Source organism: Adiantum capillus-veneris, chromosome 13 (genome assembly GCF_014529385.1).
Source record: "Adiantum capillus-veneris isolate H3 chromosome 13, ASM1452938v2, whole genome shotgun sequence".
NCBI lineage: Eukaryota > Viridiplantae > Streptophyta > Polypodiopsida > Polypodiales > Pteridaceae > Adiantum > Adiantum capillus-veneris.
The window spans coordinates 117,791,652-117,816,633 of record NC_140943.1 but is presented as its reverse complement, the minus strand read 5'-3'; the positions used below and the strand labels follow the sequence as shown (position 1 = coordinate 117,816,633).

General features: G+C 43.5%; 1 protein-coding gene across 2 annotated transcripts in view; it reads left to right on the top strand.

The window, feature by feature from the left end:
- The window catches only part of LOC147444731 (endo-1,3;1,4-beta-D-glucanase-like), a 46,758-nt gene extending 32,266 nt beyond the window's left edge, over nt 1-14,492 (top strand). The window contains exons 1-7 of one of the 2 annotated variants that reach the window (XM_086527276.1): nt 11,171-11,389; nt 12,947-12,968; nt 13,056-13,173; nt 13,361-13,451; nt 13,645-13,734; nt 13,860-13,960; nt 14,049-14,492. In XM_086527276.1, coding sequence (XP_086383402.1) covers nt 11,284-11,389; nt 12,947-12,968; nt 13,056-13,173; nt 13,361-13,451; nt 13,645-13,734; nt 13,860-13,960; nt 14,049-14,201 — 681 coding nt within the window. In that variant the 5' untranslated portion in view covers nt 11,171-11,283 and the 3' untranslated portion in view covers nt 14,202-14,492. Of the gene's footprint in view, nt 1-11,170; nt 11,390-12,946; nt 12,969-13,055; nt 13,174-13,360; nt 13,452-13,644; nt 13,735-13,859; nt 13,961-14,048 lie in introns of those variants that run through there. The other variant, XM_086527275.1, reaches the window with a different exon arrangement.
- The last annotated feature ends 10,490 nt before the right edge of the window (nt 14,493-24,982 follow it).

Sequence of the window (24,982 nt, the reverse complement as noted above, 5' to 3'; positions counted from 1 at the left end):
TATAGAGTTAGCCGAGCCCAAAATAAAGAAATAATGAACCAGGTAAAAGAACTTTTTGAGAAGGGTCTCATCCAACCTAGTACTTCACCATTTTGGTTGCTAGTGTTGCTGTTTTTGAAGAAAGATGGATCTTGGAGAATGTGCATTGATTATAGAACTCTCAATAAAATAAATATCATGAACAGATTCCCTATCCCAAGGATTGATGATATACTCGACATACTTCAGGGATCTACTTGCTTTAATCGAATCGATCTGAAGAGTGGATATCATGAGATCCGAATTTCTTCTGGAGACGTCTACAAGACAGCTTTCAAGACGACTTTTGGTTTATACAAATATTTGGTCATGCCATTTGGCCTTACGAATACACTGGCTACATTCAACCGTATGATGGACGAAATTTTTAGAGAGCATCGACAGCATCTGTTACAGGTTTTCCATGCATTGCGAAAACATAGATTGGTTATAAATGCGAAAAACAGCGAGTTCTTCTTGCCGGAGATACACTTTTTGGGACACATCGTTTCAGTAGAAGGGGTAAAGATGGACCCTGGTAAAGTAAAGACCACCCGTGATTGGCCTAATTTGAAATATGTTTATGAAGTTTGAAGTTTTTCTGGGCTTGTGCTCTTATTATCGACGGTTCATTCGGAAATTTGCAGAGATAGCTTCTCCTGCATATGCTGACTCAGAAAGGAGTTCCTTTTACTTGGGGATCGATAGAGATTGCAGCCTTTAAGACTCTCAAGGAAAAGCTGACAACGGGACTAGTGTTGGCCTTGCCAGACTTGCAAAAGCCATTCGAAAGTTTATTGTGATGCTTGTGGTCGCAGTCTGGGAGTAGTTTTGATGCAAGACGGCCATGTCATTGCTTATGAGAGCAGGATTTTTTCACGTCTTGAATTTGCTTAGTGGCAGATGCATTGTCTCAAAAGCCCTTGGTTTTGGTTATTTCCGTGTTACATCATTGAAGCTTCGAGGATATGGTGGATCAGTACGCCCAGATCTTGACTTTGTAGACATCTTTCACCGGATACAGAGTGGAGAGGCAGTTGCAGGCTATTTTATACGGGACGGCTATTTGATGCGAAAAGCGATGTTGTGTGCTACACAGCCTTTTGAGGGAAAAGGTTCTGACAGATTGCCACTATCCACCTTTTTCGGGCCACCACGGCATATATACCACCTTGAAGGGTGTTGAGCGTTACTTTTTTTGGCCAAGGCTCAAAAAGGATGTGGACGACTTTGTTCGCAGTTGTTTAGTATGCCAAAAGGTCAAGTTTGACAAGCATAAGGCACCAGGACTTCTACAGCCTTTACCCATACCCTCCCGCCCTTGGGAAAGCATTGCTATGGATTTCATCTTTGACCTTCCCAAGACTCAAAGTGGGCATGATGGCATTTGGACAGTCATTGGATTAGTAAGTAGGCCCACTTCATTCCGGTAAAGAAGATAGCTAAGCGTGACCATTTGGCAAGACTATTCATCTCATAGAATTTTTGGTTACATGGCATGCCTGAGTCCATAGTCTCGGACAGAGATCTCCGATTCATGAGTTCGTTTTGAAGGGAAATCTGGGAGAACATTGGCACATGGTTGCAGAAATTGCCAGATACTTGGAAGATTCACCATGCGTTTCATGTGAGTCTGTTGAAACCTTTCAAGGGTGAGGTGCCAGTAGACAAGAGCCTGAGGAGCACCTGGAAGTAGAAGAGAGTGAGGAGATTCTCGTTCCAAAAATAGATACTGGCTCACAATGGAGAAAGGTAAAGTGAACAGCGGTTCTTAGTTAAGAACTATCCAGCATTGGATGCGAAGTTGAGGACCTAGCAGATACGCCTCAGATATTGGAACTTTACCTTGAGGCTTTCGGTCTAGCTTCAACTATCCTGAGAGATCCCGCAGATCAGCAGGGTTAAATCTGGTGCAAATGGGACTGCACAAGAGGGGAGTTACTGCGCTCCTTTGTCACAAATTACCCAGATGGAATAAAGTCACTGATTTCCCATTGGATTTCTAGGATATTGCTGTGTTGACAGTATTTTGCTTTATGACTTTATGGATGAAGTACTTGGAAATGGGAATTCCCAAAAATGAATCTGATTTATGTGTGCTCTCTCATGTGACCATGTTTGAGTGCAGGTTTGAAAGATGAAATGATTGAAACATTTCGGTCTTGAGATTCTATGGACATGATAGCAATAAGAATTAGTTAATCCAACATCAGTGAGGTCCGGTGTGGATCTAGATGCGATTGCTAAACATGTTGCCTAGAGATCATGGTCCGAGATCTCGATGGATTTTATGCGATTTGATTTGAATGTGATGTGGATATTCAGTGACTGTTGTCTTTGTGCAAGAGCTGGATTTGTGTTGTCTAGTGCGTCGGTACTTAGAGTGAGTGTCTACTGAACTAGTTTGTGGCTTGTGTGTGATTTTGCAGGCGTAATCGAGGACGATTACAATTCTTTCAAGAGGGGGGTATGCCACAAAGTGATGACGTGGCATGACCACTCGGACAAGTAGATAAAAATGATTTTATAAGTTGTTTCAACTTATGTTTCCCTTCCGACAGGGCCCAAGGGACACAAGGCAATTAAAATTTTCCAAAAAAGACAGTTGCATGGAAATTGTTGACGTGGAAGGCTGTACGGACGTTCGCAAAACGCGCAGACTGCTGACGTGACACAGTGTATGGATTTCCGTGATTTGCGGTGCCAGCTTTTGGGAGTGCTAGCATGTGGACCAAGTGCTTTTAGAATTGAAGCTTTTCATGTGATCGCTTATGGGGCTCTGCTTTTGGCATCCCTTGTACTGTTTAAAAGAGCCCTTGAGGCCTCACTCTGTAGAACATCTAGATGCAGAGTCTGAGAGCAGAGGTCCCTTGAAAGTTGTACCTTGCAATGATTAATGATAAAGAAATACCGAAAGGGGCGCCAGACTTTAGGGCCAATACCTCTGGGCACGGAACTATGCCGGGGTGTGTCGACTCTCTCTCTCTCTCTCTCTCTCTCTCTCTCTCTCTCTTAAAGTTCAGTGATTTTGAAGTTTCTGTTCGTGTGTTGCTATAGATTTCTCGCTTGGAGTGTCCAAGCTTGTTACATCATGTTTTGCATACAGGCTCACAAGGGTGCCAGAACACTTCCTAGGCTGACCTAAACCCTAGAGATAGGAGTCACAACTCGTCTACATGCACATAGGGTTAGATGTGTACGTAACATGCCGACTATGCAACCTAGACGATTACAAGTATTTTCCCGTTTCGGGGTTGCCGCTTAAAAATATCCCGACTGACTGCCCAATTGACTTTGCGGCAAAGTTGTAAAATGTTCCCCTTTTCATTCCGGAGGTAATGACGCGAACACATTTTATGGTCCAAAATAGCAGTTCCCTAATTTTTAGGAGATGCTTCAGTTGGGCTCCCACTGGTCTTTTGACCATCTATCCCCATTGGGACCGCATCCAAAAATGCAATGTGGCCCGACCGTCGGGTATTTTCTTTTGGTGATCCCACCTTGACTTTATGCCTTTATTGAGTTCACTTTCTAGTATCCACCAACTTGCTAAGTGCGACGGAGGGACCTACATGATCTTGAACTGAGCCTAGACACCCTCTTACTATACGAATTCTAGTGCCGACCCACTTCCTGTCTGCGGTGGAAACTACCGTTCACATTGACAGACAATGTCCGACCATTTGCAACTTCAAAAAGAGGGTCTCAAAAATAAAACAAAAATCATTGGAAAGAAACCAACAACTAAGGTTAGCAGTTGCCACGTTCTCGTGACATAGTTAACAGTTGCCACGTCCTTGTGACACCTATCAAGTTCTTCATAGAGGAGGAGATCGAGGCCATGAGGCAAAGGTCTATGAGAGGCTTCATGTGATGTCATTGTTGTGTAGATTGTTTGGTGTTTTTTTTTAGACTGTTTCATGCTTGGATATGGATCATATGATCAATCTCTTTTTCATAGAGAAGGAGATCAAGGCCATGAGGCATAGGTCTATGATAGGCTTCATGTGATGTAATTGTTGTGTAAGCTGTTTGGTATTTTGTTTAGACTGTTTCATACTGGGATATGGATCATATGATCATGACCGTGTAACTTCTTTTTCATAGAGGAGGAGATCGAGGCCATGAGGCATAGGTCTATGAGAGGCTTCATGTGATGTCATTGTTGTGTAGGTTGTTCGGTATTTTGTTTAGATTGTTTAATGTCGGGATATGGATCATATGATCTGTCAAAGTCGACGATGCGGAACTGTAGAGACCAAGGGGAGAGAGAGAGAGAGAGAGAGAGAGAGAGAGAGAAAGAAAGAGAGTCTCCTGAACCAATCAACCTTGGCAATGAATAACTGAATGTGTATACAATGGAGGCAAGGGGTTGCTTATATAGCAAGCCCAGTAAATTGCCCTACCCAAGACTTTGACAAATAAGTAAAATAAATACCTAAAAGCCAAACTAAATAATGGGATCAATTGGGCAATGAATAACTGAATGTGTATACAATGGAGGCAAGGGGTTGCTTATATAGCAAGCCCAGTAAATTGCCCTACCCAAGACTTTGACAAATAAGTAAAATAAATACCTAAAAGCCAAACTAAATAATGGGATCAATTGGGCAATTTTCTCCATTATTGTTGGATTTTCTCTTATTTTATCAAGGTTCTCTCAAATATTGTAAGAAAGCTCTTGGACTCGAGCTATGGAAGGTGGCATGGAGACAAAGCCCGTCATGTGATGAAGGCGATTAGGAGGAAATTGGTCAATAAGTAGGCCACACGGAGCTCTCTCATTGGGGAAATGCCTCTAACTGAGGCTACTTTGTAATAACTCCTCTTGCTCATAATCTCTTTCCTAATCACTCTCTTGGCCTATAAAAGGAGGCCTTCTCTTTTGTAAACGGGGACTAAAAGCTTTGACATGATCAAGCTTTGACACTACACGCACTACACACTACACACTAACACACTACACGCACACACACCTACACATATACACCCTTGTGCTACATGCTAGTAGCATGAACCCTAATCACATAATCACAACACCATCACCATCACCATGCACAAAATGAGCACCATATCTCCACACACTTGTAATGAAGGATTGAAGGCACGATTTCAAGAAGAAGAATAATGGCTACACGCATGATATTCCTCGCCATCAACTCCCATCCCTCCATTATGCATCCTACGGTCTTGTCCCCTTCTCATCTTCTTGTGAATGTTGTACTTTTCTCAAGATGAGTGCTCCAAACTGTGCTCAAGGTTCCTTTTGTTCTTATGGAAGGGAGAGCCTTCCGTTCTTAATGAGAGAGTGCAATGGATACAAACAAAGTGAATGGACACTGTGCGTGAAAGTGTATGAGACTGAGAGATAGAGAGAGAAGAGAATACGACACTAGAGACGACGTGAAACCCTCCTCCGAAGGCCCCACTCTCGTTGGCGAGAGTGGTCTACTATTGATTGCACAAACTGGTACAAAGTGGATGACTGAAACTGATGCAAGTCTAGGCCATGTCAAGGTCGATGACGGGGATGACGAGATCGACGCTAAGGCTGAAACTGATGCACTTTTATCTGCTGTCCAAAACCGCCAATGGCTGAAATCTGTTGAAAACCAAAAACGCTTGTTTGGGGCTGATTCTTGCTGGCTGAAAACTGCTGTTTTGGGTGGTCAAAATGCTGAAAATCTGATGCTATGCACTGCTGAAAACGCCAGGGATGTGGGCGATCATGGCCTGTTGAAAAAATGCCAGCAAGGGGTGACCTATGGTGATGAGACTTGATGAAAAACGCTGGATGCTGTGAGGTCTTGGGCGATGAGGATCTTGCTGAAAACACAATTAAAGTGAAGATTGTGGCGATGATGCTGTGGATGAAAAACGCTAGAGACTGGGGAGGACTATGGCGATGCTGATGAAAACGCTAGAGGCTGGGGTGTTTTGCTTGGAGGAAAAACGCCACCAATGGGGGGATCTTGCTTAGAGAGAGAGGGGGAACCTGCTGCCTGCGGCCTATGTTCTCCTTGCTCTTCTACCAATTAGTGCTAGTCTAGGTTTGCTATATACGAACTTACTCAATTTGCCCTACCTACTTTCCAACAAAAGTCACTTAAATTAATAAGTGAAAAATGTCAAAAATAGGGAAAATAGGTTAAATGCACTGGAAAATTCCCCTGAAGGATTTTGATGGGAATGCTTATGATCATGCTGTGTGCAACCGGAGGATATGCATCTACACTAAGTGCCTGGGCATGCACGGTCTGCGAACAGACTCACAAAAGTGCCAGAACACTTGCTAATGTAGACTGACTGGACTGACGGAACCCTTGTTATGAAGTAGTTTGTCCACGGACACATAAGGTTGGATGCGTCACGTGACATCCCCTCCTTGTCAAAGTGAGGTACTGGTACCGAACTGTATGGCGTCGAGGGAGATCGCCAATAGCATTCGGAATCCTGGAAGAGACTCTTCGCCGGCCCACTTTGATGTGTGGGTCGTGCGGTACTTGAACTTCATAAAGGTCTGCAACGCTTGCTTCTTTGGGCCGCGCCGAAGGCGACACAAAGTCTTCTGAGGCTCCTTCGATGCTTCAAATTCGTCTAGAGTCGTGCTTCTTTTTTCTTCAAGAATCTCCATGGCTGAAAATTCCTGAAACCATTTCCAACACAAAACCATGAACATATCTATTCCATGTAAAGTGAGTGGAAAAATTCTTGTCTTCCTAAAAGACTGTGCATGCAATGTAGATGAACAAAGAGACGAAGTGCCAAACCGTTCACCACACACACGCAAACAATGAGATCTAATCTTGTCATTCTGATCCAAATCAATCAACTCTGGCAATTCACAACGGAAATGCCCATGCTTGGTGCTCATACTTTCTTGTGCTTGTTCTACGAATGTGTCATGCCAAGGAAGAGACATGGAATGTGACTTCCTTACATACATACTTTTCAGCTTTTTATGAACAATCCGTATACATTCGTGCTCATTCATGAGTGAAACGTGCTCAATGTACAATATGTCATGCCTAGGAAAAGGGATCACATAAAGACGCTGACGAAAATACAGGAAACGATCACGAATGAAACACTCGAACAATGCGTGCGTATTAATCATGCGAACACATAATACTTCCTGTGAGGGTTCTTTGGACCGAGGCTCGAGAGCCAAGATTGGTTCTTCGTGATTGATCGAATCTGCAACGAGGTTAGCTTCGCTAGAAAAAGCATCAACTAACTCATCATCCTTGTGAACAATCACGTCATCTTCATACAAATCATCATGCTTGTGAGAAATCACATCTGATCATCATGCAAATCTTGTGTGTCATGCTTTGGAGAAGAAGAGACTGAGAGAGTCTCTTTCTCCTGAATCCGTTCAATCTTCGCCTGCACATTAGCAATGAGAGAGGGAGAATGAACAACTTGGTCTCCACGAATGACAATGGGAGAGTCACTTTCGGCATTGAAAGTGAACGTATTTTCCGCCCAATCAATGAGAGGGTTATGCTCACGAAACCATCGAATGCCCAAAATCATATCACATCCTAAGAGAGGAGAGATAAAAATTTTTCTACGGAAAGCAGCTTGTTGAACTGTAAACAATACATCAAGGCACTCTTTCATGATGAGAGAGTCCATACCAGGAGCGAAGTCAGAGACCTCGAGAGGAGATTTCTGACTAACCTCTAGGCGGGCTCTCTCAATAAGAGAGGGACTGATCACATCATGCATATTGCCCGGGTCAAACAATATGACAAAACGCTGCCCCGTCGTATGACCTTAACATTTCATGAGGGACTCATCAATGGGAGGGTCAGGAGAAACTTGGGGTACACTCGTGTTGTCATTGATTGCATTGACAGAGGAAGTGGGTTCTGTGGATTCTTTAGATTCATTAGAGTCAAGCTTGCCTTAATGTGACAAAGAAAACAACGACCTTCCTTAAAATAAGTGCTTTGCTCTTCCGACGAGATGTATCCTCCTAAAATTCCTTGTGCTACCTTTTCATATGGAGTGAGCTTAGGTTTAGCAATTGTGTTAGCCTTACCCTTAGGTTCATTTTGAGAGTTTTTTTCTGAGAGAGTGTTGGAAGATTGGTTAGAAGAGTTATCGTTCTTACCATTCTTACCGTTCTTACGGTTCTTATCGTTCTAAGGGTTATGAGAAGTCTGAGAGGTACTTGTGGAAGTCTTGTTCTCCTTCGGCTTTCCCTTGTTGTGCTTCATCTCCTATGCGAGAGCGATCGCTACTGCCTTGTTGAGATTGATTGGATCGAGCACCTTGACATTGTACTTGATATACTTGTTCAATCCATAAAGGAATGCCTCCTTGCGCTCCGCATCCGATTTGCGTAATTGAGTGCCGAGCTGCAAAACACGATTAGAGAAAGACATAACCGGCATACCATTTTGCTTGAGAGCGCGCCAATTGTCCTTCAATTGTGCGAGGTACTGAGGTGGCATAAACCGCGCCTTGAGCTTGTCTTGGAAATCAACCCAATTGAAGGAAAGAGGCGTGAATTCGTCGGCTTCCTCTAGGTGCGCGGCCAGCTGTGCCTCTTGCCATGGGTGGTACCAATTTATGGCATCACTGGCAAGGTACATGGCTGCTGTCAAAACTTTGCTATTTCTTGTCTTCTTAGTTGTCGCAAAATAAGCATTAAATTGATGCAACCAAGAATGAATAACCGTAGCATCCATCTTACCATCATACTTACTGAAAGTCAACTTCTCTGGGACTGGGTTGTTGGAGTCCGCATCCCGGCTTGCGCCACTTGAGGAACTACCAACATCTTTGGCTGGTTCAGACTTCGAGGCAAGAACTTGTCGAACCAATTCTTGAGTGCGTAGGTCTCTTTGAACCTTACGATTGGCCTCCAAGGCCGCTCGTCTTGCTTCGGCTTCCTCCTTTCTTTGTGCTTTTCTTTCTTTTCGTGCATCGTGCTCGCGTTCGAAAGCAATGCGAGTTGCTTCTTGTTGTGCCAGCGCAACGCGAGTCGCTTCTTGTTGTTGTGTCAACGCAACTCGATTCGCTTCTTGTTGTTGTGCCATCGTGTCCAACATTGACTTGACCATTGCCTCCATAGGATTTGGTACAACTTGTGGCGTAGATGGAGAAGAGGGAGGGTCGGAAAAACCTTCTGGTGGGAAAAATTCTTTGTCGCCTCTCTCATGCTCATCACCTGTATGCGAAGTATCCATTCCGCTTCGGGTGATGACCATGCATTATGGTCTTTTGTTCTTAAGTTCACGAGGAACTTGGGTTCTTGCGGGTCTTGGGTTCTTGGGTTCTCAAGGGTCTTGAGGTTCTTGAGGTTCTTGAGGGTCTTCTTTGGCTTGCAATCTGTGTTTGGAAAGGATCTTCTCTTCACCCGAGTTTTGCTCTTTTTTGCGGGCGCACCCCTTGGCGGCCTTGCGCTCACACCAAGGTTGCTTTTTCCCACCTCACGTCGATTGGCCGGCCGCTAAGTGCACGGTCCACTCTCAATGAGTGAAACTGATGCAAGTCTAGGCTATGTCGAGGTCGACGAGCGGATGACGAGATCGACGCTAAGGTTGAAATTGATGCACTTTTATCTGCTGTCTAAAACTGCCAATGGCTGAAATCTGCTGAAAACCAAAAACGCTGGTTTGGGGCTGATTCCTGCTGGCTGAAAACCGCTGTTTTGGGCGGTCAAAGCGCTGCAAATCTGATGCTATGAACTGCTGAAAACGCTAGGGATGTGGGCGATCATGGCCTATTGAAAAAACGCCAGCAAGGGGTGACCTATGGCGATGAGACTTCTTGATGAAAAACGCTGGATGCTGTGAGGTCTTGGGCGATGAGGATCTTGCTGAAAACGCCAGCAAAGTGAAGATTGTGGGCGATGATGCTATGGATGAAAAACGCCAGAGGCTGGGGAGGACTATGGCGATGCTGATGAAAACGCTAGAGGCTGGGGTGTCTTGCATGGAGGAAAAACGCCACCAAGGGGGGGATCTTGTTGAGAGAGAGAGGGGGAACCTGCTGCCTGTGGCCTGTGTTATCCTTGCTCTTCTGCCAATTAGTGCTAGCCTAGGTTTTCTTATATACAAATTTACTCAATTTGCCCTACCTACTTTCCAACAAAAGTCAAATTAATAAGTGAAAAATGTCAAAAATAGGAAAAATAGGTTAAATGCACTAGAAAATTCCCCTGAAGGATTCTGATGGGAATGCTTATGATCATGCTGTGTGCAACCGGAGGAAATGCATCTACACTAAGTGCTTGGGCATGCACGGTCTGCGAACAGACTCACAAAAGTGCTAGAACACTTGCTAATCTAGACTGACTGGATTGACGGAACCCTTGTTGAGAAGTAGCTTGTCCACGGACACATAGGGTTGGATGTTTCACGTGACACATGTGCTACCTATTGTATTCATCTTTTGCAAGCAATCAACACCCTCCATCTTGGTGCTATACCTTGTGTCGTTTGGGATATACTTCATTGTGAGTATGGCTTATGCTTGTTTCTTTCCATTTTGCTTATGTTGAGGTGTGCGGATTTGCCACCATACACACTCTCTCTCTCCCACTCATATTTCTATCATCTTGCTACTTGCATCTTAAGGTGTGCGGATTCGCCACCTCTGGTATGAGAAGTGAGCATACTTGCATGTTTCCTTTACCTCATTATCTTTCTTATTACATGCATGAGTAGCAAGCCCATTCTCACTCACTCACCATCCCTCTCATTTTGTTTTCCGACCATCCCATCCCACACTTGGGCGTGGATCTTGAAATTGTTTTCCATGGTATTTTTGATTGTATATATGTATGTGTCATAGCCGCATATCTTGCTAAGTGGTGCCCCTATTGTGTACCTCCCATGATGAGGCCATCATGCATAGTCTTGGTGTAGAGGCCACCCGGTTTGTTTTGCGCTTCTGCCTCTCAGTGCATTTTCACCACCAAGACACTCCCCAAAGTTGTCATTGTTGTAGGAGGCCAAGCCTATGCCAAAACAGTATTCTCAAAGCTACCTCTCTTCATGCAACGTTTCAAAACGCAAATCGAGGGGGGTGGGGCTGAATACTGTTTACTGCAGCGTTTCAACATGCTGGGGACAGTGGGAGCAAAACTGGCTGTCATAGGCAACGTTTTAAAATGCGCAGAGGTAGTGGAGGGGAGATGGCACCGTCGGTTGAATGGGAAAACGCTGCTAAGCGCAACGTCTCAAAATGCGCACGAGGGGGGAGGCCGGTCGTTGACGCACAGGGCGTCTTAAAACGCTGCACAGGATGCGCCACTCGAAGCTGCTCGACAGCGAGCGTTTTAAAACTCTCAGCGAGAAGGAATCTCCGACAGCGTTTCCAAAAGGCCCGTGGGTTGCCGGCAAGGGAGGAGGTAGGCTTGAGAAGGACAACCCTTCTGCTTCTTCTTCTACGAACTGCTCCTCCACGCCAAGGGCTTCAAGCCGCCCGCTCTGATACCATGTCAAAGTTGACGATGGGGAAGCGTAGTGACTAAGGGGAGAGAGAGAGAGAGAGAGAGAGAGAGAGAGAGAGAGAGAGAGAGTCTCCTGAACCAATCAACCTTGGCAATGAATAATTGAATGTGTATACAATGGAGGCAAGGGGTTGCTTACATAGTAACAGGGAATGGGCGGAATGGGGCCCTCCCGTTCCCGGAACGCGTTCCCAAGCCCGACGCCTCCTCGAAACGGAAACGGGACCGGAACGCCGTTCCCTTCCCAGGCATAACCGGAACGGCATCCAGAACACGAAACGGCAAATCCGGAACACCAAAGTTTTAAAAAATGACAGTTTGGGGCAGGTTTTTGAACTTTTGGGGGGGTGTTATTTCCATCCTCTCCTATATAAAGAAGGGCTTTAAACCCTCTCTCTCTCAAGCTCTCTACCTCACCCTCTCCCTCAAAGCTCCCTCTCCCTCTCCCTTCCCCTCAAGGCTACCGTTCTGGCCTCCGTTCCCGTTCCGCCACCCCAAGGGCCCCCCGTTCCGGAAACGTCCCGGAGCCCCCCCGTTCTCGTTCCCCGTTCCCGTTCCGTGTAACTATGGTTGCTTATATCAAGCCCAGTAAATTGCCCTACCCAAGACTTTGATCACATTGCGCAGTTCACTTGAGATGCCTAAACTTTAACATGATCATGATTGTGTACCTCTTTTCGTCTCATAGGTCTTTCAGGCCTTTTGCAGACGTTAATATACATTTCATTTCTCTGTGTCTTCTTGCTAAAAAGGGGGGATTGTACCCTTTGCATTAAATAAAATATGATTATCTCTCAATTTACAAGAAAAATATACAACGCCATCATAGGGATAAAACACAAGTGCAGTGTGATTAGATACAATCAATCATAAAAAAGGGTGTAGAAGGCACTGGCTTTGTGAAGCCCACACAAATCTGCCAAAAGCTCTGTCTACCTCTGGCGATGTACCGAAACTGTGAAATCCAGCGCTAACTACCAAAAAGATCTCAAGTATCTGTTGTTTGTTGTAAGGGGCATCCTGTAGCAGCTCATAAGCTCCATGGGACTAAAAAGCCCTATGTCATACCTCAAAAATCATATGCATCCAACTCATCAAGTTTCTCTGTTGTACACCAAGATAGGACGTACAGAGCCATACTGTAAGAGATATGGGAGGAATCCAATCATCCTCTATTATAAAAACCAAGAACGTAGCAAGAAGAAGAGCTCTCTGACCATACAAGCCTTCACAACACATCACTGATCTGACTCTCATTTATACCTGAAAAATGTCCATAGTCTACGAAATCTTTGGCCTCAACCAGAGTTTGCTCTCGTTAAACTTCATATACATCATTTCAACACAAACACTGAAGGACACAATGATAGAAAGCTGTAGTTGCAGAATATGAGTACACTAAATTTTATGGCTCTATAGTTTTAATCTATGATTGTTTTTTTATGATTGGGGCAGGTTTTGAGGCTCCCCTTCTGAGGTATGCCTCAACTTTCTGTTGTAATACATTTTGTATAAAGCATTTCCAGCCTGCAGTCTTTTTATCAGTAACATGTGCTCTCTTCAGAAAGTTTGCAGATAAAGTTGCCTCTGCTGGTTATTTTGTCGTCGTGCCGGACTTATTCAATAATGATCCTTATAATCCTGCCACTTCTTTTGATGCCTGGATTCAAAATCATCAACCGGTGTGACTCTAAGCATAATTATGTAATGCTCTGTAAGTCATGACATGCTTGCTCAAGAGATAATTAGAATTGAGGGTCTTTGCTTAAGCACTGTTGTCATTACATATTGCTCAATTCTCTAGTCATGACATGCTTGTTAGGAGTGTGGATCGCTAATTATGAATCTTAAGCACTTTTGTCCTTTTAGTTGGACTTGGTTCCAGGAGCCAAACAGGTTATTGAATTATTATACAAGAAAGGTTTTTCCTCTGTTGGAGCTGTTGGGTTTTGTTGGGGAGGTACTTTTTCTTACCTTCTTCAACAATATTATAGAAGCCCTGCCTTCCTATTAGTGCATGTTTGTTTATGTAAGTTGTATCTGTGTGTGTGTGTGTGTGTGTGTGGCTGTACATCTACGTCTGTAGCGTACATTCATACAAAAACTATGTCTTTGCACCTAGTTACATGCAGTATTCATCGGATGGTTTGCAGCTAAAGTTGTTGTAGAACTTGCTAAAGGAAATTCACTGAAAGCAGTTGTAGTTGCCCATCCTTCACTTGTCACAGTCCAAGACATTCAAGGTAAAACAATCGGATATGAATCTTTCAACATGCCACTCTAAGGAGTAACCTCAAGTTCTAGAAATTGAAAGAAAATGCTTTTGTCGGAGAGATGCGATGGGACTCATCCCCTTGCTTTAATGCAGAGGTGGAGATTCCAATAGCGATACTTGCTGCAGAGTTTGACACAATTACACCCCCGGCTATAATAGAACAGTTTAGAGATGTTCTGGAGGCAAAACCAGAAGTAATATACATGTTCTTTTTAGGAAGGCTCCCCAGAATGATGAGGCATACCATACTCTTATAGGTTTCTTGCATCTTGTTATGTGCAGATCAAAAGCTTTGTTCAAATTTACCCTGGAGTTGCTCATGGATGGACGATACGATACGATCTTGATAATCCCGAAGAGGTTGCTGCAGCAGAGGAGGCTCAAACAAAGATGATTGTGTGGTTGGACAAATTTCTGCAGTGCAAAACAACTTGAGTAAGCCATGGAACATGAAGTGGAAATGTAACTCATATGGTTACTGCCAATTTGTTTGTGTGGGCAGTGTAATATTATGTAAATATAATGTATGGAACATGCAGGGAAAGTATAATTAAAAAAGACCCAACAACAAATCAGTACCAACCTTGTGCTTGGTGAAGGCATTGTGTAAATCACCGTATGTGGGTTTGTGGAGAGGCAATATAAATAAATATTTGTGGAGAGGTAATGTAAATCACCTTATGTGGGTTTGTGGATAGGCAATATAAATAAATATTATTTCTGGCATTTTGGTTTTGTCATTGTTGCGGGTATCTTATGGGCTCGAGCATTGACTCTGCCAATGGGTAGATTTCAGCTCTTATGTCTCTTAAATTCTTTGTACAATACCATGTGTCTGGTACCTTTTTACTATTTGTCGTTGCGGCACTCATATGAAATTACCAAATAGATGTGCTACATATACCACTCTATGGAAGTGCACAAGAAGTTTTGGAAATAATTCCCACATTGTGACTTACCTCAACATCATGAGCTTTTGTGAGGGAGGCACCGTATACCTAGCTAGGTATGCGGTGCCTCTCGAGCGAAAGCTCATGATGTTATGCATTGTATGAAAAACACTGAAAAAGACCCCGTTTTCCTACATTAGAAAATTTCTAAATCTTCTTTTGGTGTTTTGTACTTAAAAACTGCTAAAAAGGGGGGCATGATAGCCCTGAACCTCCAAAGAACAAGTAAGTTACATACGGAAGTTACTTGAATATCCATTCTTTATCGAATTTAATCTAACCACAAAGCAATTGAAGAATGAGTGAATAAACATTCTCTAGATTTGTTCTACATCCATGTGGAGAGGTGACTTCATGTATGCAAACATTAGAGGTAGGGTAGAGTCAGTTTAGACACTCAAATTGTATGATCCAATTTAGGGAAATTCAAATGTGGCCAAATAAATCTCTCATGATATCCCATGATTGTAACACTATACAGGAACCCAAAATTATGGGGGAGTACTGTTGTAGGACTCTTAACATTTGAGCATCTAATAGATGGACCATAAAATATCCTTGTTTAGGAAGAGATGTTAATCTAATCATCTATCCAATAAGAGCGCACCCATGGAGAGAGCAAACGGAGTGTTCCACCATGGTTGCCAATACCAATGAAGAAGCCTCCATGATGCGAACCTACCGAAACTATGGACAAAAGGGAACCCCTGTGTGGGAGGACACATGCTTCCCGAAAGCTCGAGACAAGGGCTTTGACAAAAAAGAATCCTAAAGATGGAGACAAGCCTTTCTATCACCCAAGTGTGGTAGATTGGTAATGCCATTTCCCTCTTGAATAACAGGTCTTGAGTTCGACTCCTCGTCGGCTAGATCTAAGGTCTCTTGGGATAGTTTCCTACGACGTTCAAACTCTCTTCTTCTCGGGTGTGTGTGTGGGTGTGGGTGTGTGCTAATAAAAAGAGGAAAATGGTATAACCTTTCTATCACCCAAGTGTGGTAGATTGGTTATGCCATTTCCCTCTTGAACAATAGGTCTTGAGTTCAACTCCTCGTCAGCTAGATCTTTAAGGTCTCTTGGGATAGTTTCGGATTTTAGGTGCTAATCTTAATTAAGTAAAACTCATGATTAAGATTTAATAAACTTGAACTGAACTCAGAAACAAGACTTAGAAGACTCTGTGTTGATTGATCCAAAGTCTGATACAAGGGCTCCTTATATAGGAGATGAACAGGTACATATGAAAAGGTATGACCGTTCACGAAGAGACACATCCTTTAGGTGAATAGACATGTCTTTAAGCAAATGGACATATCCATTCGATGAAGAGCTGCAACCATTGGTTGAAGGGACATGACTGGTCGTCGAAGGAGTGTGGCCGTTGGTGAAGAGGTATGACTTTTGGGCGAAGGGTTGTGACCGTTCAAGAACAGGAGTCCTCCCGGGTTGGCCACGCTTTGCGTCTGCATCTATAATGAATCAAGAAGAGTGTAGCAAGTCACAATCGTGACATTCCCTCCCATTTAAATTAAAACCCCGTGTTCAAATGAAAGTCATCCGCTTGTCAAAGAACTCTTGAAGAAGGTTTGGGTACTGTTGCATTTTTTTCATCCATCTGCCAAGTTGAATCTGATTCATCAAGATCCATCCACCTAACAAGAAATTCTGTTGTGATCTTTCGTCTTGTCTCTTTTTGTCGAACATCAAGAATCTTTTCTAGAACAAGAATTATGTGTTCATCCTCGATTTCTGACACATACGAAGATAAGTCGGGAATTGGTGAATCTCCTTGTATGTACTGTTTGAGCCAAGAAATGTGGAAGGTTGGATGAAGTTTTCCCCATGAGAGTGGAAGCTCCAACTTGTAACTAACAACTGAGTATTTCTTGATTATTTTGAAAGGTCCATAGAAGCGAGGGCGCAACTTTGGAAAGACCAATTTCACAGTTTTGTAGCGATGAGGTGCTACATATAACAAGACCAAATCTCCTTCTTTGAAATCTGCATGTCGTCGATGTTTATTGGCTTGTTTTTGGTACTTTTGTTGGACATGAACCAACCTGTCACGTACTTGAGTAAGTACATTTTGCATTTCTTGAACTAACTGATCTGCTAGAGCTATTTTGTGTTGAAGAACAAAGTTTGTCAGTACGAGAGGAGTATGCCCATAAGCTGCTTGGAATGGAGTCATGCCAGTTACTGAATGGATAGAGTTATTGTATGCGAACTCTACAAGTGGCAAATACTCTTCCCATGACCCCAATCGAATTTGTATGTAATGTTGAAGCATTTCCTCCAAAATTTGATTCACTCTTTCTGTCTGACCATCAGTTTGAGGATGATATGCTGAGTTGAATAACAAATTTGTACCAAGAAATTTGAAGAGAGATGTCCAAAAATGTCATGTGAATTTTGGATCTCTGTCTGAAACAATAGATTTTGGTAATCTATGTAATCTGAAAATGTGTTGCACAAACAATTGCTCAACGTCTGGGGCTGAAGCAACCTTTTTGCAAGGAATAAAGTGTGCCATCTTTGAAAACCGATCAACCACTACAAGAATTTGTGCATTGCCTTTTTGAGAGCGAGGTAAAGTAGTGATAAAATCCATGCTGACACTTTCCCATCTTTCTTGAGGTATTGGCAAAGGATGAAGTAACCCTTGAGGAGGTTGTTGAGAAGCCTTCATTGTTTGACAGGAATGACAAGCTTTGACAAACTTGATAACATCTTGAACATTTGTAGACAAAATTATGTTGCAGATAACAATTTGTATGTTTTGTTGATTCCTGGATGAGCAACAAAAGGGACTTCATGATGTTCTTGGATCAAAATTTTCCTCAATGGTGCATTGTGTGGAACACAAATGCGACCAATGTAATACAACAAATCATTGACAATGGTGTAAGCTGCAAACATATTCATCTCTGCAGGAGTCGGAGTAGAGGATTTAAGAGCTTGAAATGCATCTCCAAAATCTCTATCTGTCAAATACCCATGTTTGAAGCAAGTAGGTATTTCCATCTGCACACCAGAAATGGCAAAGTTGATAGCACGAGGCATGCGGCTTAAGGCATCCGCAACTGCATTTGCAAGGCATGGCACGTATTGAATAATCATATGAAAAGTTGCCAAGAACTCAACCCATCGTCCTTGACGAGGATTCATCAATGGTTGAGTAAAAATGTATATTAATGACTGATGATCTGTCTGCACCACGGAATCTGCGCCAAGAAGATAGTGTTTCCAAGTGCGGTAAGCATGAACAATGGCTAAGAATTTGTTGTCATAAACTAGGTATCTCATTTGAATGGTTGAAAATTTGCGACTCTCAAAAGCAATGACACGCTCATTCTGCATAAGAACACCTCCAGAAGCACGATCTGACGCATCGATCATTACCTGAAAAGGTTGAGTGGGATTTGCAATAGCCAAGATTGGAGTTGTCATCAAAGCATGTTTAAGGGCTTTGAACGACTATTTTGCTTCTTCAGTCCATTGAAGTTTATCTTGCTTGGTAAGCTCCGTCAAAGGAGCTGCAATGTCTGAGAACTTGTGCACCTTTGTATGATAGAAAGTTGTAAGTCCCAAAAAAGAGCGCACATCTGAGATGGTGAGTGGTAAAGGCCAATCCACGATGACCTGTATTTTCTTGGGATCTACTGCAACGCCACTAGCAGAAATAATATGACCAAGGTATTCCACCTGATTCTTGAAGAAATCACTTTTCTTCTTGTTGAAATCTGGAAGACAAGCTACAATGTTCCTTGTGATCAGCCATCGTTCGACTGAAAACTAGAATGTCATCCAAATATACGATCACAAACTTGTCCAAGTAAGGTTTGAAGATTTCGTTCATCAGTGTCATGAAAGAGGCCGGCGCATTGGTTAATCCGAATGGCAATTTCATAGTGACCATACTGTCTTGTACTCATCACTAATGCGAATGCGAATTTGGTGATACCCTGACTTTATATCAATTTTGGAGTAGATGTTCGCTCCCAATAGCTGATCAAATAACTCGTCAATGCGAGGCAGGGGAAACTTGTTTTTAATCGTCAACTTATTCAAAGCACGATAGTCGATGCAAAGACGCATAGACCCATCTTTCTTTTTGACCAACAGGACAGGAGCTCCAAAGAGACTTTTGCTTGGGCGAATATGACCTTTATCCAACAAATCTTCTAGTTGCCGCCGTATCTCTTGAGATTTTGAGTATGAAACTCGATAAGGGGCTCGAATTGGTGGAGATTGGCCGGGGATCAAATCTATGGGATGATCCACTGGACGCCGAGGAGGCAACGTTGTTGGTAGCTCGTCGGGAAACAAATCCAGATGGAATTGAAAGAAGGGTGAGGAGGATTTAACTTCTTATTTTGCACTGGATTTGGCATCTCGCCACATGATTAAGGCAGTAGCACAATCACGTTTTCGAACCAGCCATTTGACTTGTAAAGCGAAAACCAATATAATGGGTTTGGAACTGGAAAGACTACGAAGCTCTATTTCCTATTGTTGTGAAAGAGCCGAATTGAGTGATCTTTGAAACTAATTATTGGATCATACTGAAATAACCAAGATTGGCCAAGGATCAAGTCGTAATGTGACAAGGGAATAACTGAAAAACCAAGCTGATCCTGGTGGTCTTGAATATGAAAATCCAGCTTTTCAATTCTTTTGTTGCACTCGAGGAAGGAACCATCAGCACGTTCTACTTGGTAAGCCACCTCACTAGGTTGTGGTTGAAGGTGAAGTTTAGTAATCAAAGATGTGCTAACAAAATTAGTAGAACACCCACTATCCACAAGAACATTGGTTGGCTGCTTGCCAACAAAGCCAAGGAGGCTAAGAACCTGGTTCGAAAGATTGGAGCAGCGACATGATTTCGAGCATTCAACATTAAGGCACCCACCATCTTAGAAACTTGAACACAACGTGCTGCTTGCTTGCCTTTGTCTGGGACAGGAGGTTGGCTGTGGATAGGTTCTGAAATTGTGGTCTCTATGTGAGAATTCTGGCAAGGATTTGAAGGGTTTGGTTTCTTGGGGCATTCATACCATCTGTGCGGTCCATTGCAAATTGTGCATAATCCTGGATGGTTGGAGTGGGAGGTTGAAGGAGCCGATGAAGAGGCTTGTTGCCCAGAAGAAGTATCTGTCGAAAATCACGACGACCATTCCTTCTATGATTGGGACGATTGTGTCGTTGATTTTGATTATTTGCAGAAGAGGAGGTTCTGGAAGTGGCTGCTTGTCCAGAAGATTGGGGTCGAAAAGAATTTTGTCCAGCAGAGTGCTGTCTCAAAGATTGAGGTCCTGAGAAAGAACGATGATTCTGACTACCGTGTCCTTGATGATTACGCTGTGAAGAGCCTGCAGAATTGGAAGCTTGATCGCTAGAAAGGAAGCTTCTGAATGGGCACCGATTATCATCGAGACGCTCAACATAGGCAATTGCAGTATCTAGTGTGGCAGGGTTAAATTTATGGACATCATCTCGCAGGGAAGGCTCAAGTCTGTCAACAAAACTGTGGAGTTTGTCGGAAGGACTGAAAGTCTCTATCTCAAGAGTTAGTTTTTGCAACCCGAGATGTACGCGACCAAGGAACCAGTTTGGCTCAGGTGGCGGAGAGAAGACCAGGCGTGAAAATATGCATTTGCAGGCTCAAAAGCCTTGCAAAGGACGCGTCGGAATTTGTCCCAAGTAGCGGTGATTTTTCCATCTTTAACTCGTCGACGCAAACAAAGGAATGCAGTATCCTTTAACAGGGAACTTGCCAAAGCAAACTTCTTACTTTCAATGAGATCGGTGTTTGCAAAATAAACATCCATCTTGAAAAGCCAATGGTCCAGCACGCGCTTATCGCGGCAACCTTTGTATGGCTCGGGAAACTTTCCATCAATTTTCTTTTTTTGTGCTCTGTTTATTATTTTAAAAAGGTACTTTAATTCTAGATTGTCTACCTCTGGTTCTGGAGATTTGACTTGCTCAGGAACTAACTCTGCTCTACAGAGGAAACTGAATGTGTAGCTAGTTGCGTCCTTGAAGAAGAAAATGTCTGTAAGACATCCAAATGGGCTGCCATCGATGCAAGACCGCTGAAAAGGGCCTCCTGGAGGATGGACATCTGCTCTCTGAGGATGGCTATCCGATCGTCGGGTGGAACAGGAGCACTGCCTGTCTCTGACCTTCTGACAACTCAAAGGGAATATCTCGGAGAGGCTGGAGAGGTGTGGTTGTCGTAAAAAGGAAAAGCTGCTGCTGATGCTGCATTGAATTCCTCCAAAAAATATGCCCCAAGGTCCGAATCCTCTATATCTTCCACCTCGTTGATAGGAGGTGTGTCGTATGGGGTCAAAGGGGTATAGTCCGGAAGCTGCAATTTGCTGTGAACCCGAACTAGAGGCCGTTGCGAAATAATTTCGTTCACTGTATCCACTCGACACTCCGTCAGAGAATAGGCCAAGTGAGGGTACCGTCCAAGAATGTGCTCGAAATGTGGCAAATGAAGAGGTTCGCACGTAACAATTATGTGCCACACCACCCAGACCTATAGTCGAGAGGCGTGTCGATGGGTAACATATACTAGATAATTCTGCGGCAAAACTTTTGGCTGTAGTACAGGAACAAGAGCAAGTTCGGGTGCCGAAACGGGTTCGGGAATTGGTATCTCTTCTAAGACTAGTGCGGGTTTTGGAGACGGGGAATCCGGAATGATAATCACTTTCGGCTCGTATGCGGCTTCCGGTTCCAGGGTATCTGGTATAACGATCACTTCAAGGTAGCTAGGTACGTAGTGTTCGATACAAATTCGGTACATAAGGTACGTAGTACAGAATGGATTGAGTTTTTAGGTATGTAAAAATTCGTCCTTTTTTTTTTTCAAAAATCCTAAAACGGAGAGTACTTCATACCTTTACTTATGTATTCACCAAGACTTCAAATAAAGACTAGAGTCCACGACTCTAACTGAACAATGAAAACACAAAGTTGATCAATGTCTACAGCCAAACAGTGTCAAATGTCTCATGTCGTGGTCTCATAAACCTAAGAGCATTAAAAAAAAGTACATAATGATAATCCAAGATTGAAGTATGAAGTCATAACTCTAATAAGTTTTGCAAACCTCACAATGCACGATTTTTTTTCTTTGGAAAAAAGCATCTGTACGGATCCCTATCCATACGTACGGATCTGTATTGTACGGATGTACAATACGGACCTATCCGTACGTTGTTCGGATGCAACCTTGGATCACTTCGTGAACAGGAGGAGGATTTTTCGATAAGATGTCTTCGGGAACCTTGTCTATGTACGAGAGAAAGGAGATTGGAACATCGGAGGCATTGTCGGCCCTGACGGTGAAAAATCCCGTGCGCGCACCAGGTGATGGCCAGATTGTGCAGCGCTGAAAATTGGCAAAAGAGGTTGCGGCACCAAATTCATACACTGGTTCGTTTCTTCATTTCGTTGGCTGGTCGTGGAGTATTTTTTCAATGTTTGGTACCAAGAGGGTGCCCACTTGAACTTTTTGGGCGGTCGGCCAAACCCCTTAAAATTTTAATGGGTGGCAATGTAAAAATATACTCCAACATTGGTAAGTGAAATCGATACGCTGGATAGAAAAAAAATGCCGAACACTGCCAGCGTGGGCTGCAGTGCGTGTGATGCCGGGTGAAGGGACGACCAAGATGCACATGCTCGCGTCATATGTGCAAGGGGGGGAGTGTGACTTTTCATAGGAAAAGACACAACTCATCCGCGCGAAGAGGCACCTCTTGCTGGAGAGGCTTACTCCAGGAGTGCAGCCGGTATGCCTCAACACCCATCTTTGTCTTTTGTCTTCTGCTTGACTTTATTTATTTAGAAGAGAAGGTTACCTCATGCTGGGTTGTATATTGGCCATCTTTCTTTTGCTTCCATGCAACTCCTAGAAGGGGGTGAGAGGATAGCGGCGAGGGTGAGAGGCTCACAACCTTCGGGTCCCGGGGAAAAATTTGCTCTGATATCACTGTAAGGATTCTAGGTGCTAATCCTTAATTAAGTACTTAAACTCATGATTAAGATTTAAGAAACTTGAACTGAACTCAGAAACAAGACTTAGAAGACTCTGTGTTGATTGATCCAAAGTGTGATACAAGGGCTCCTTATATAGGAGATGAACAGATACATATGAAAAGGTATGACCCTTCACGAAGAGACACATCCTTTAGGTGAATAGACATGTCTTTAGGCGAATGGACACATCCATTCGATGAAGAGCCACAACCATTGTCGAAGGGACATGACTGGTCGTCGAAGGAGTGTGGCCATGGTGAAGAGGTATGACTTTCGGTCAAAGGGTTGTGACTGTTCGAGAACAGGAGTCCTCTGGGGTTGGCCACACTTCGCGTTTGCATTTGTAATGAATCAAGAAGAGTGTAGCAAGTCACAATCGTGACAACCCAAGTGTGGTAGATTGGTTATGCCATTTCCCTCTTGAATAACAGGTCTTGAGTTCAACTCCTCGTCGGATAGATCTTTAAGGTCTCTTGGGATAGTTTCCTACGACGTTAAAACTCTCTTCTTCTCGTGTGTGTGTGGGTGTGGGTGTGTGTGCTAATAAAAAGAGGAAAATGGGTATAACCTTTCTATCACCCAAGTGTGGTAGATTGGTTATGCCATTTTCCTCTTGAATAACAGGTCTTGACTTCAACTCCTCGTCGGCTAGATCGTTAAGGTCTCTTGGGATAGTTTCTTACGACGTTAAAACTCTCTTCTTCTTCTTCTCTCTCTCTCTCTCTCTCATTGGTTTGGTGTGGCAGAAAGAGTAAAAAATGAGAGACGCAAGGTTTTTGGTGATTACAAGTGATGGCCTTTGCAATGTAATCTCAAATGAGGTTTGTGCTTATCTTTTGGACATGACTTAACCTGCTCGCCATTTTTTCCTTTCTTATTGAATCAGTGTATGTCATGGCAGGAGGAGCCAATGGAAGAGGTAGTGTTTCAAAAAGGAAGTGCCAATAATAATAATTGTTATGTTGTTTACTTTCACAACCATGAATAATCGATGGATGCTTGAGATTCTAAACCTCTCCCCCCCTTTCCCTTTTTTTTTTGGTGGCAAAACTCACCATATGCGAGTGAAGAATTAATTGCAAAACCCCCCATAATACACTACAATAGCAAAGATCAAACATGACTACAATGTTCCGACCCTTTACAGGGGAGGGGGCCTATACCCACAATACATAACATCGGCGACACATACAAAACATCATAAGAAGCAAGGATGCCATAAGATGCAAACCCACTACCACTAGGAAAGCCCCTTCCAAACAAGACTCAAGTACGGCTGGGTTCAGACTGAGCCGGTGGAACAAAGAAGCCTTTGCAAATCTGCCGCGGCCTAGTGTGAACAGTGTGGAGGCGGAACAGTGAAAAAGCAAAGGGGGTTGAGAGAGGCCATCAACTCTTCCGCGGGGGGGGGAGGGGGGGGTTTCGGAAGAGTGCCTCAACTTCAACCAATCAACTTTCGTCATGGAGCATTGATGCCCATTCGCAATTTTCTTCCGTTGCCTAGGCTGAACCCACCCTAAGCAAACCAAGAACCCCATACCTTTAAGCATGCTGTGAATTGGGGGGAGTCCGAGCACTCCATCACCAGCTAAGAGCCTTCACCAAAAAAGACGATAGAGTTTGTTTCATAATTTTTCCTTTTGAAGGTTGGAGTATGGCAATAAGATTAAATAGCATCATTGGTTTTGGTGTGGCAGGAAGAGTAAAAAAATGATAGACCTAGGGTTTTTTGTGATTACAAGTAATGGGCTTTGCAATGTCATCTCAAATTTATACTACGTACTGGCTCAAGTTTGAAAGTTCATTCATTAATTTGTTACGAAGATTCCCTGCATAAACTTTTATAAGCTTCCACACCATAGAAGCAGTTGTTCCCATGATCTGTCGTCTGTCCTGACTTACCATTGTTGTCCGCCCTCACCTCGACACCCAACAATTGCTGTCCATGGTTGCAATAGTTTGAGTCACTTTGGTAGTACACACCTCAGGACATCAATTGCACGATTAGAGCAGCACACTATCCTGGCGATAGAAATTCATCTCTCACTCTCTCTCTCCACCTGCGATGTCTTCTTCTGTCGAGCATACCTCGCAATCACTACCATCGCCTCTGTCTCCCTGCTCTCTAGCAATGCCGACGAGACTCACATCTCAATCCCGGCTCAGTCTTCTCAGAATTATCGGACGCAGGCCATGCGCATCATCGCCTA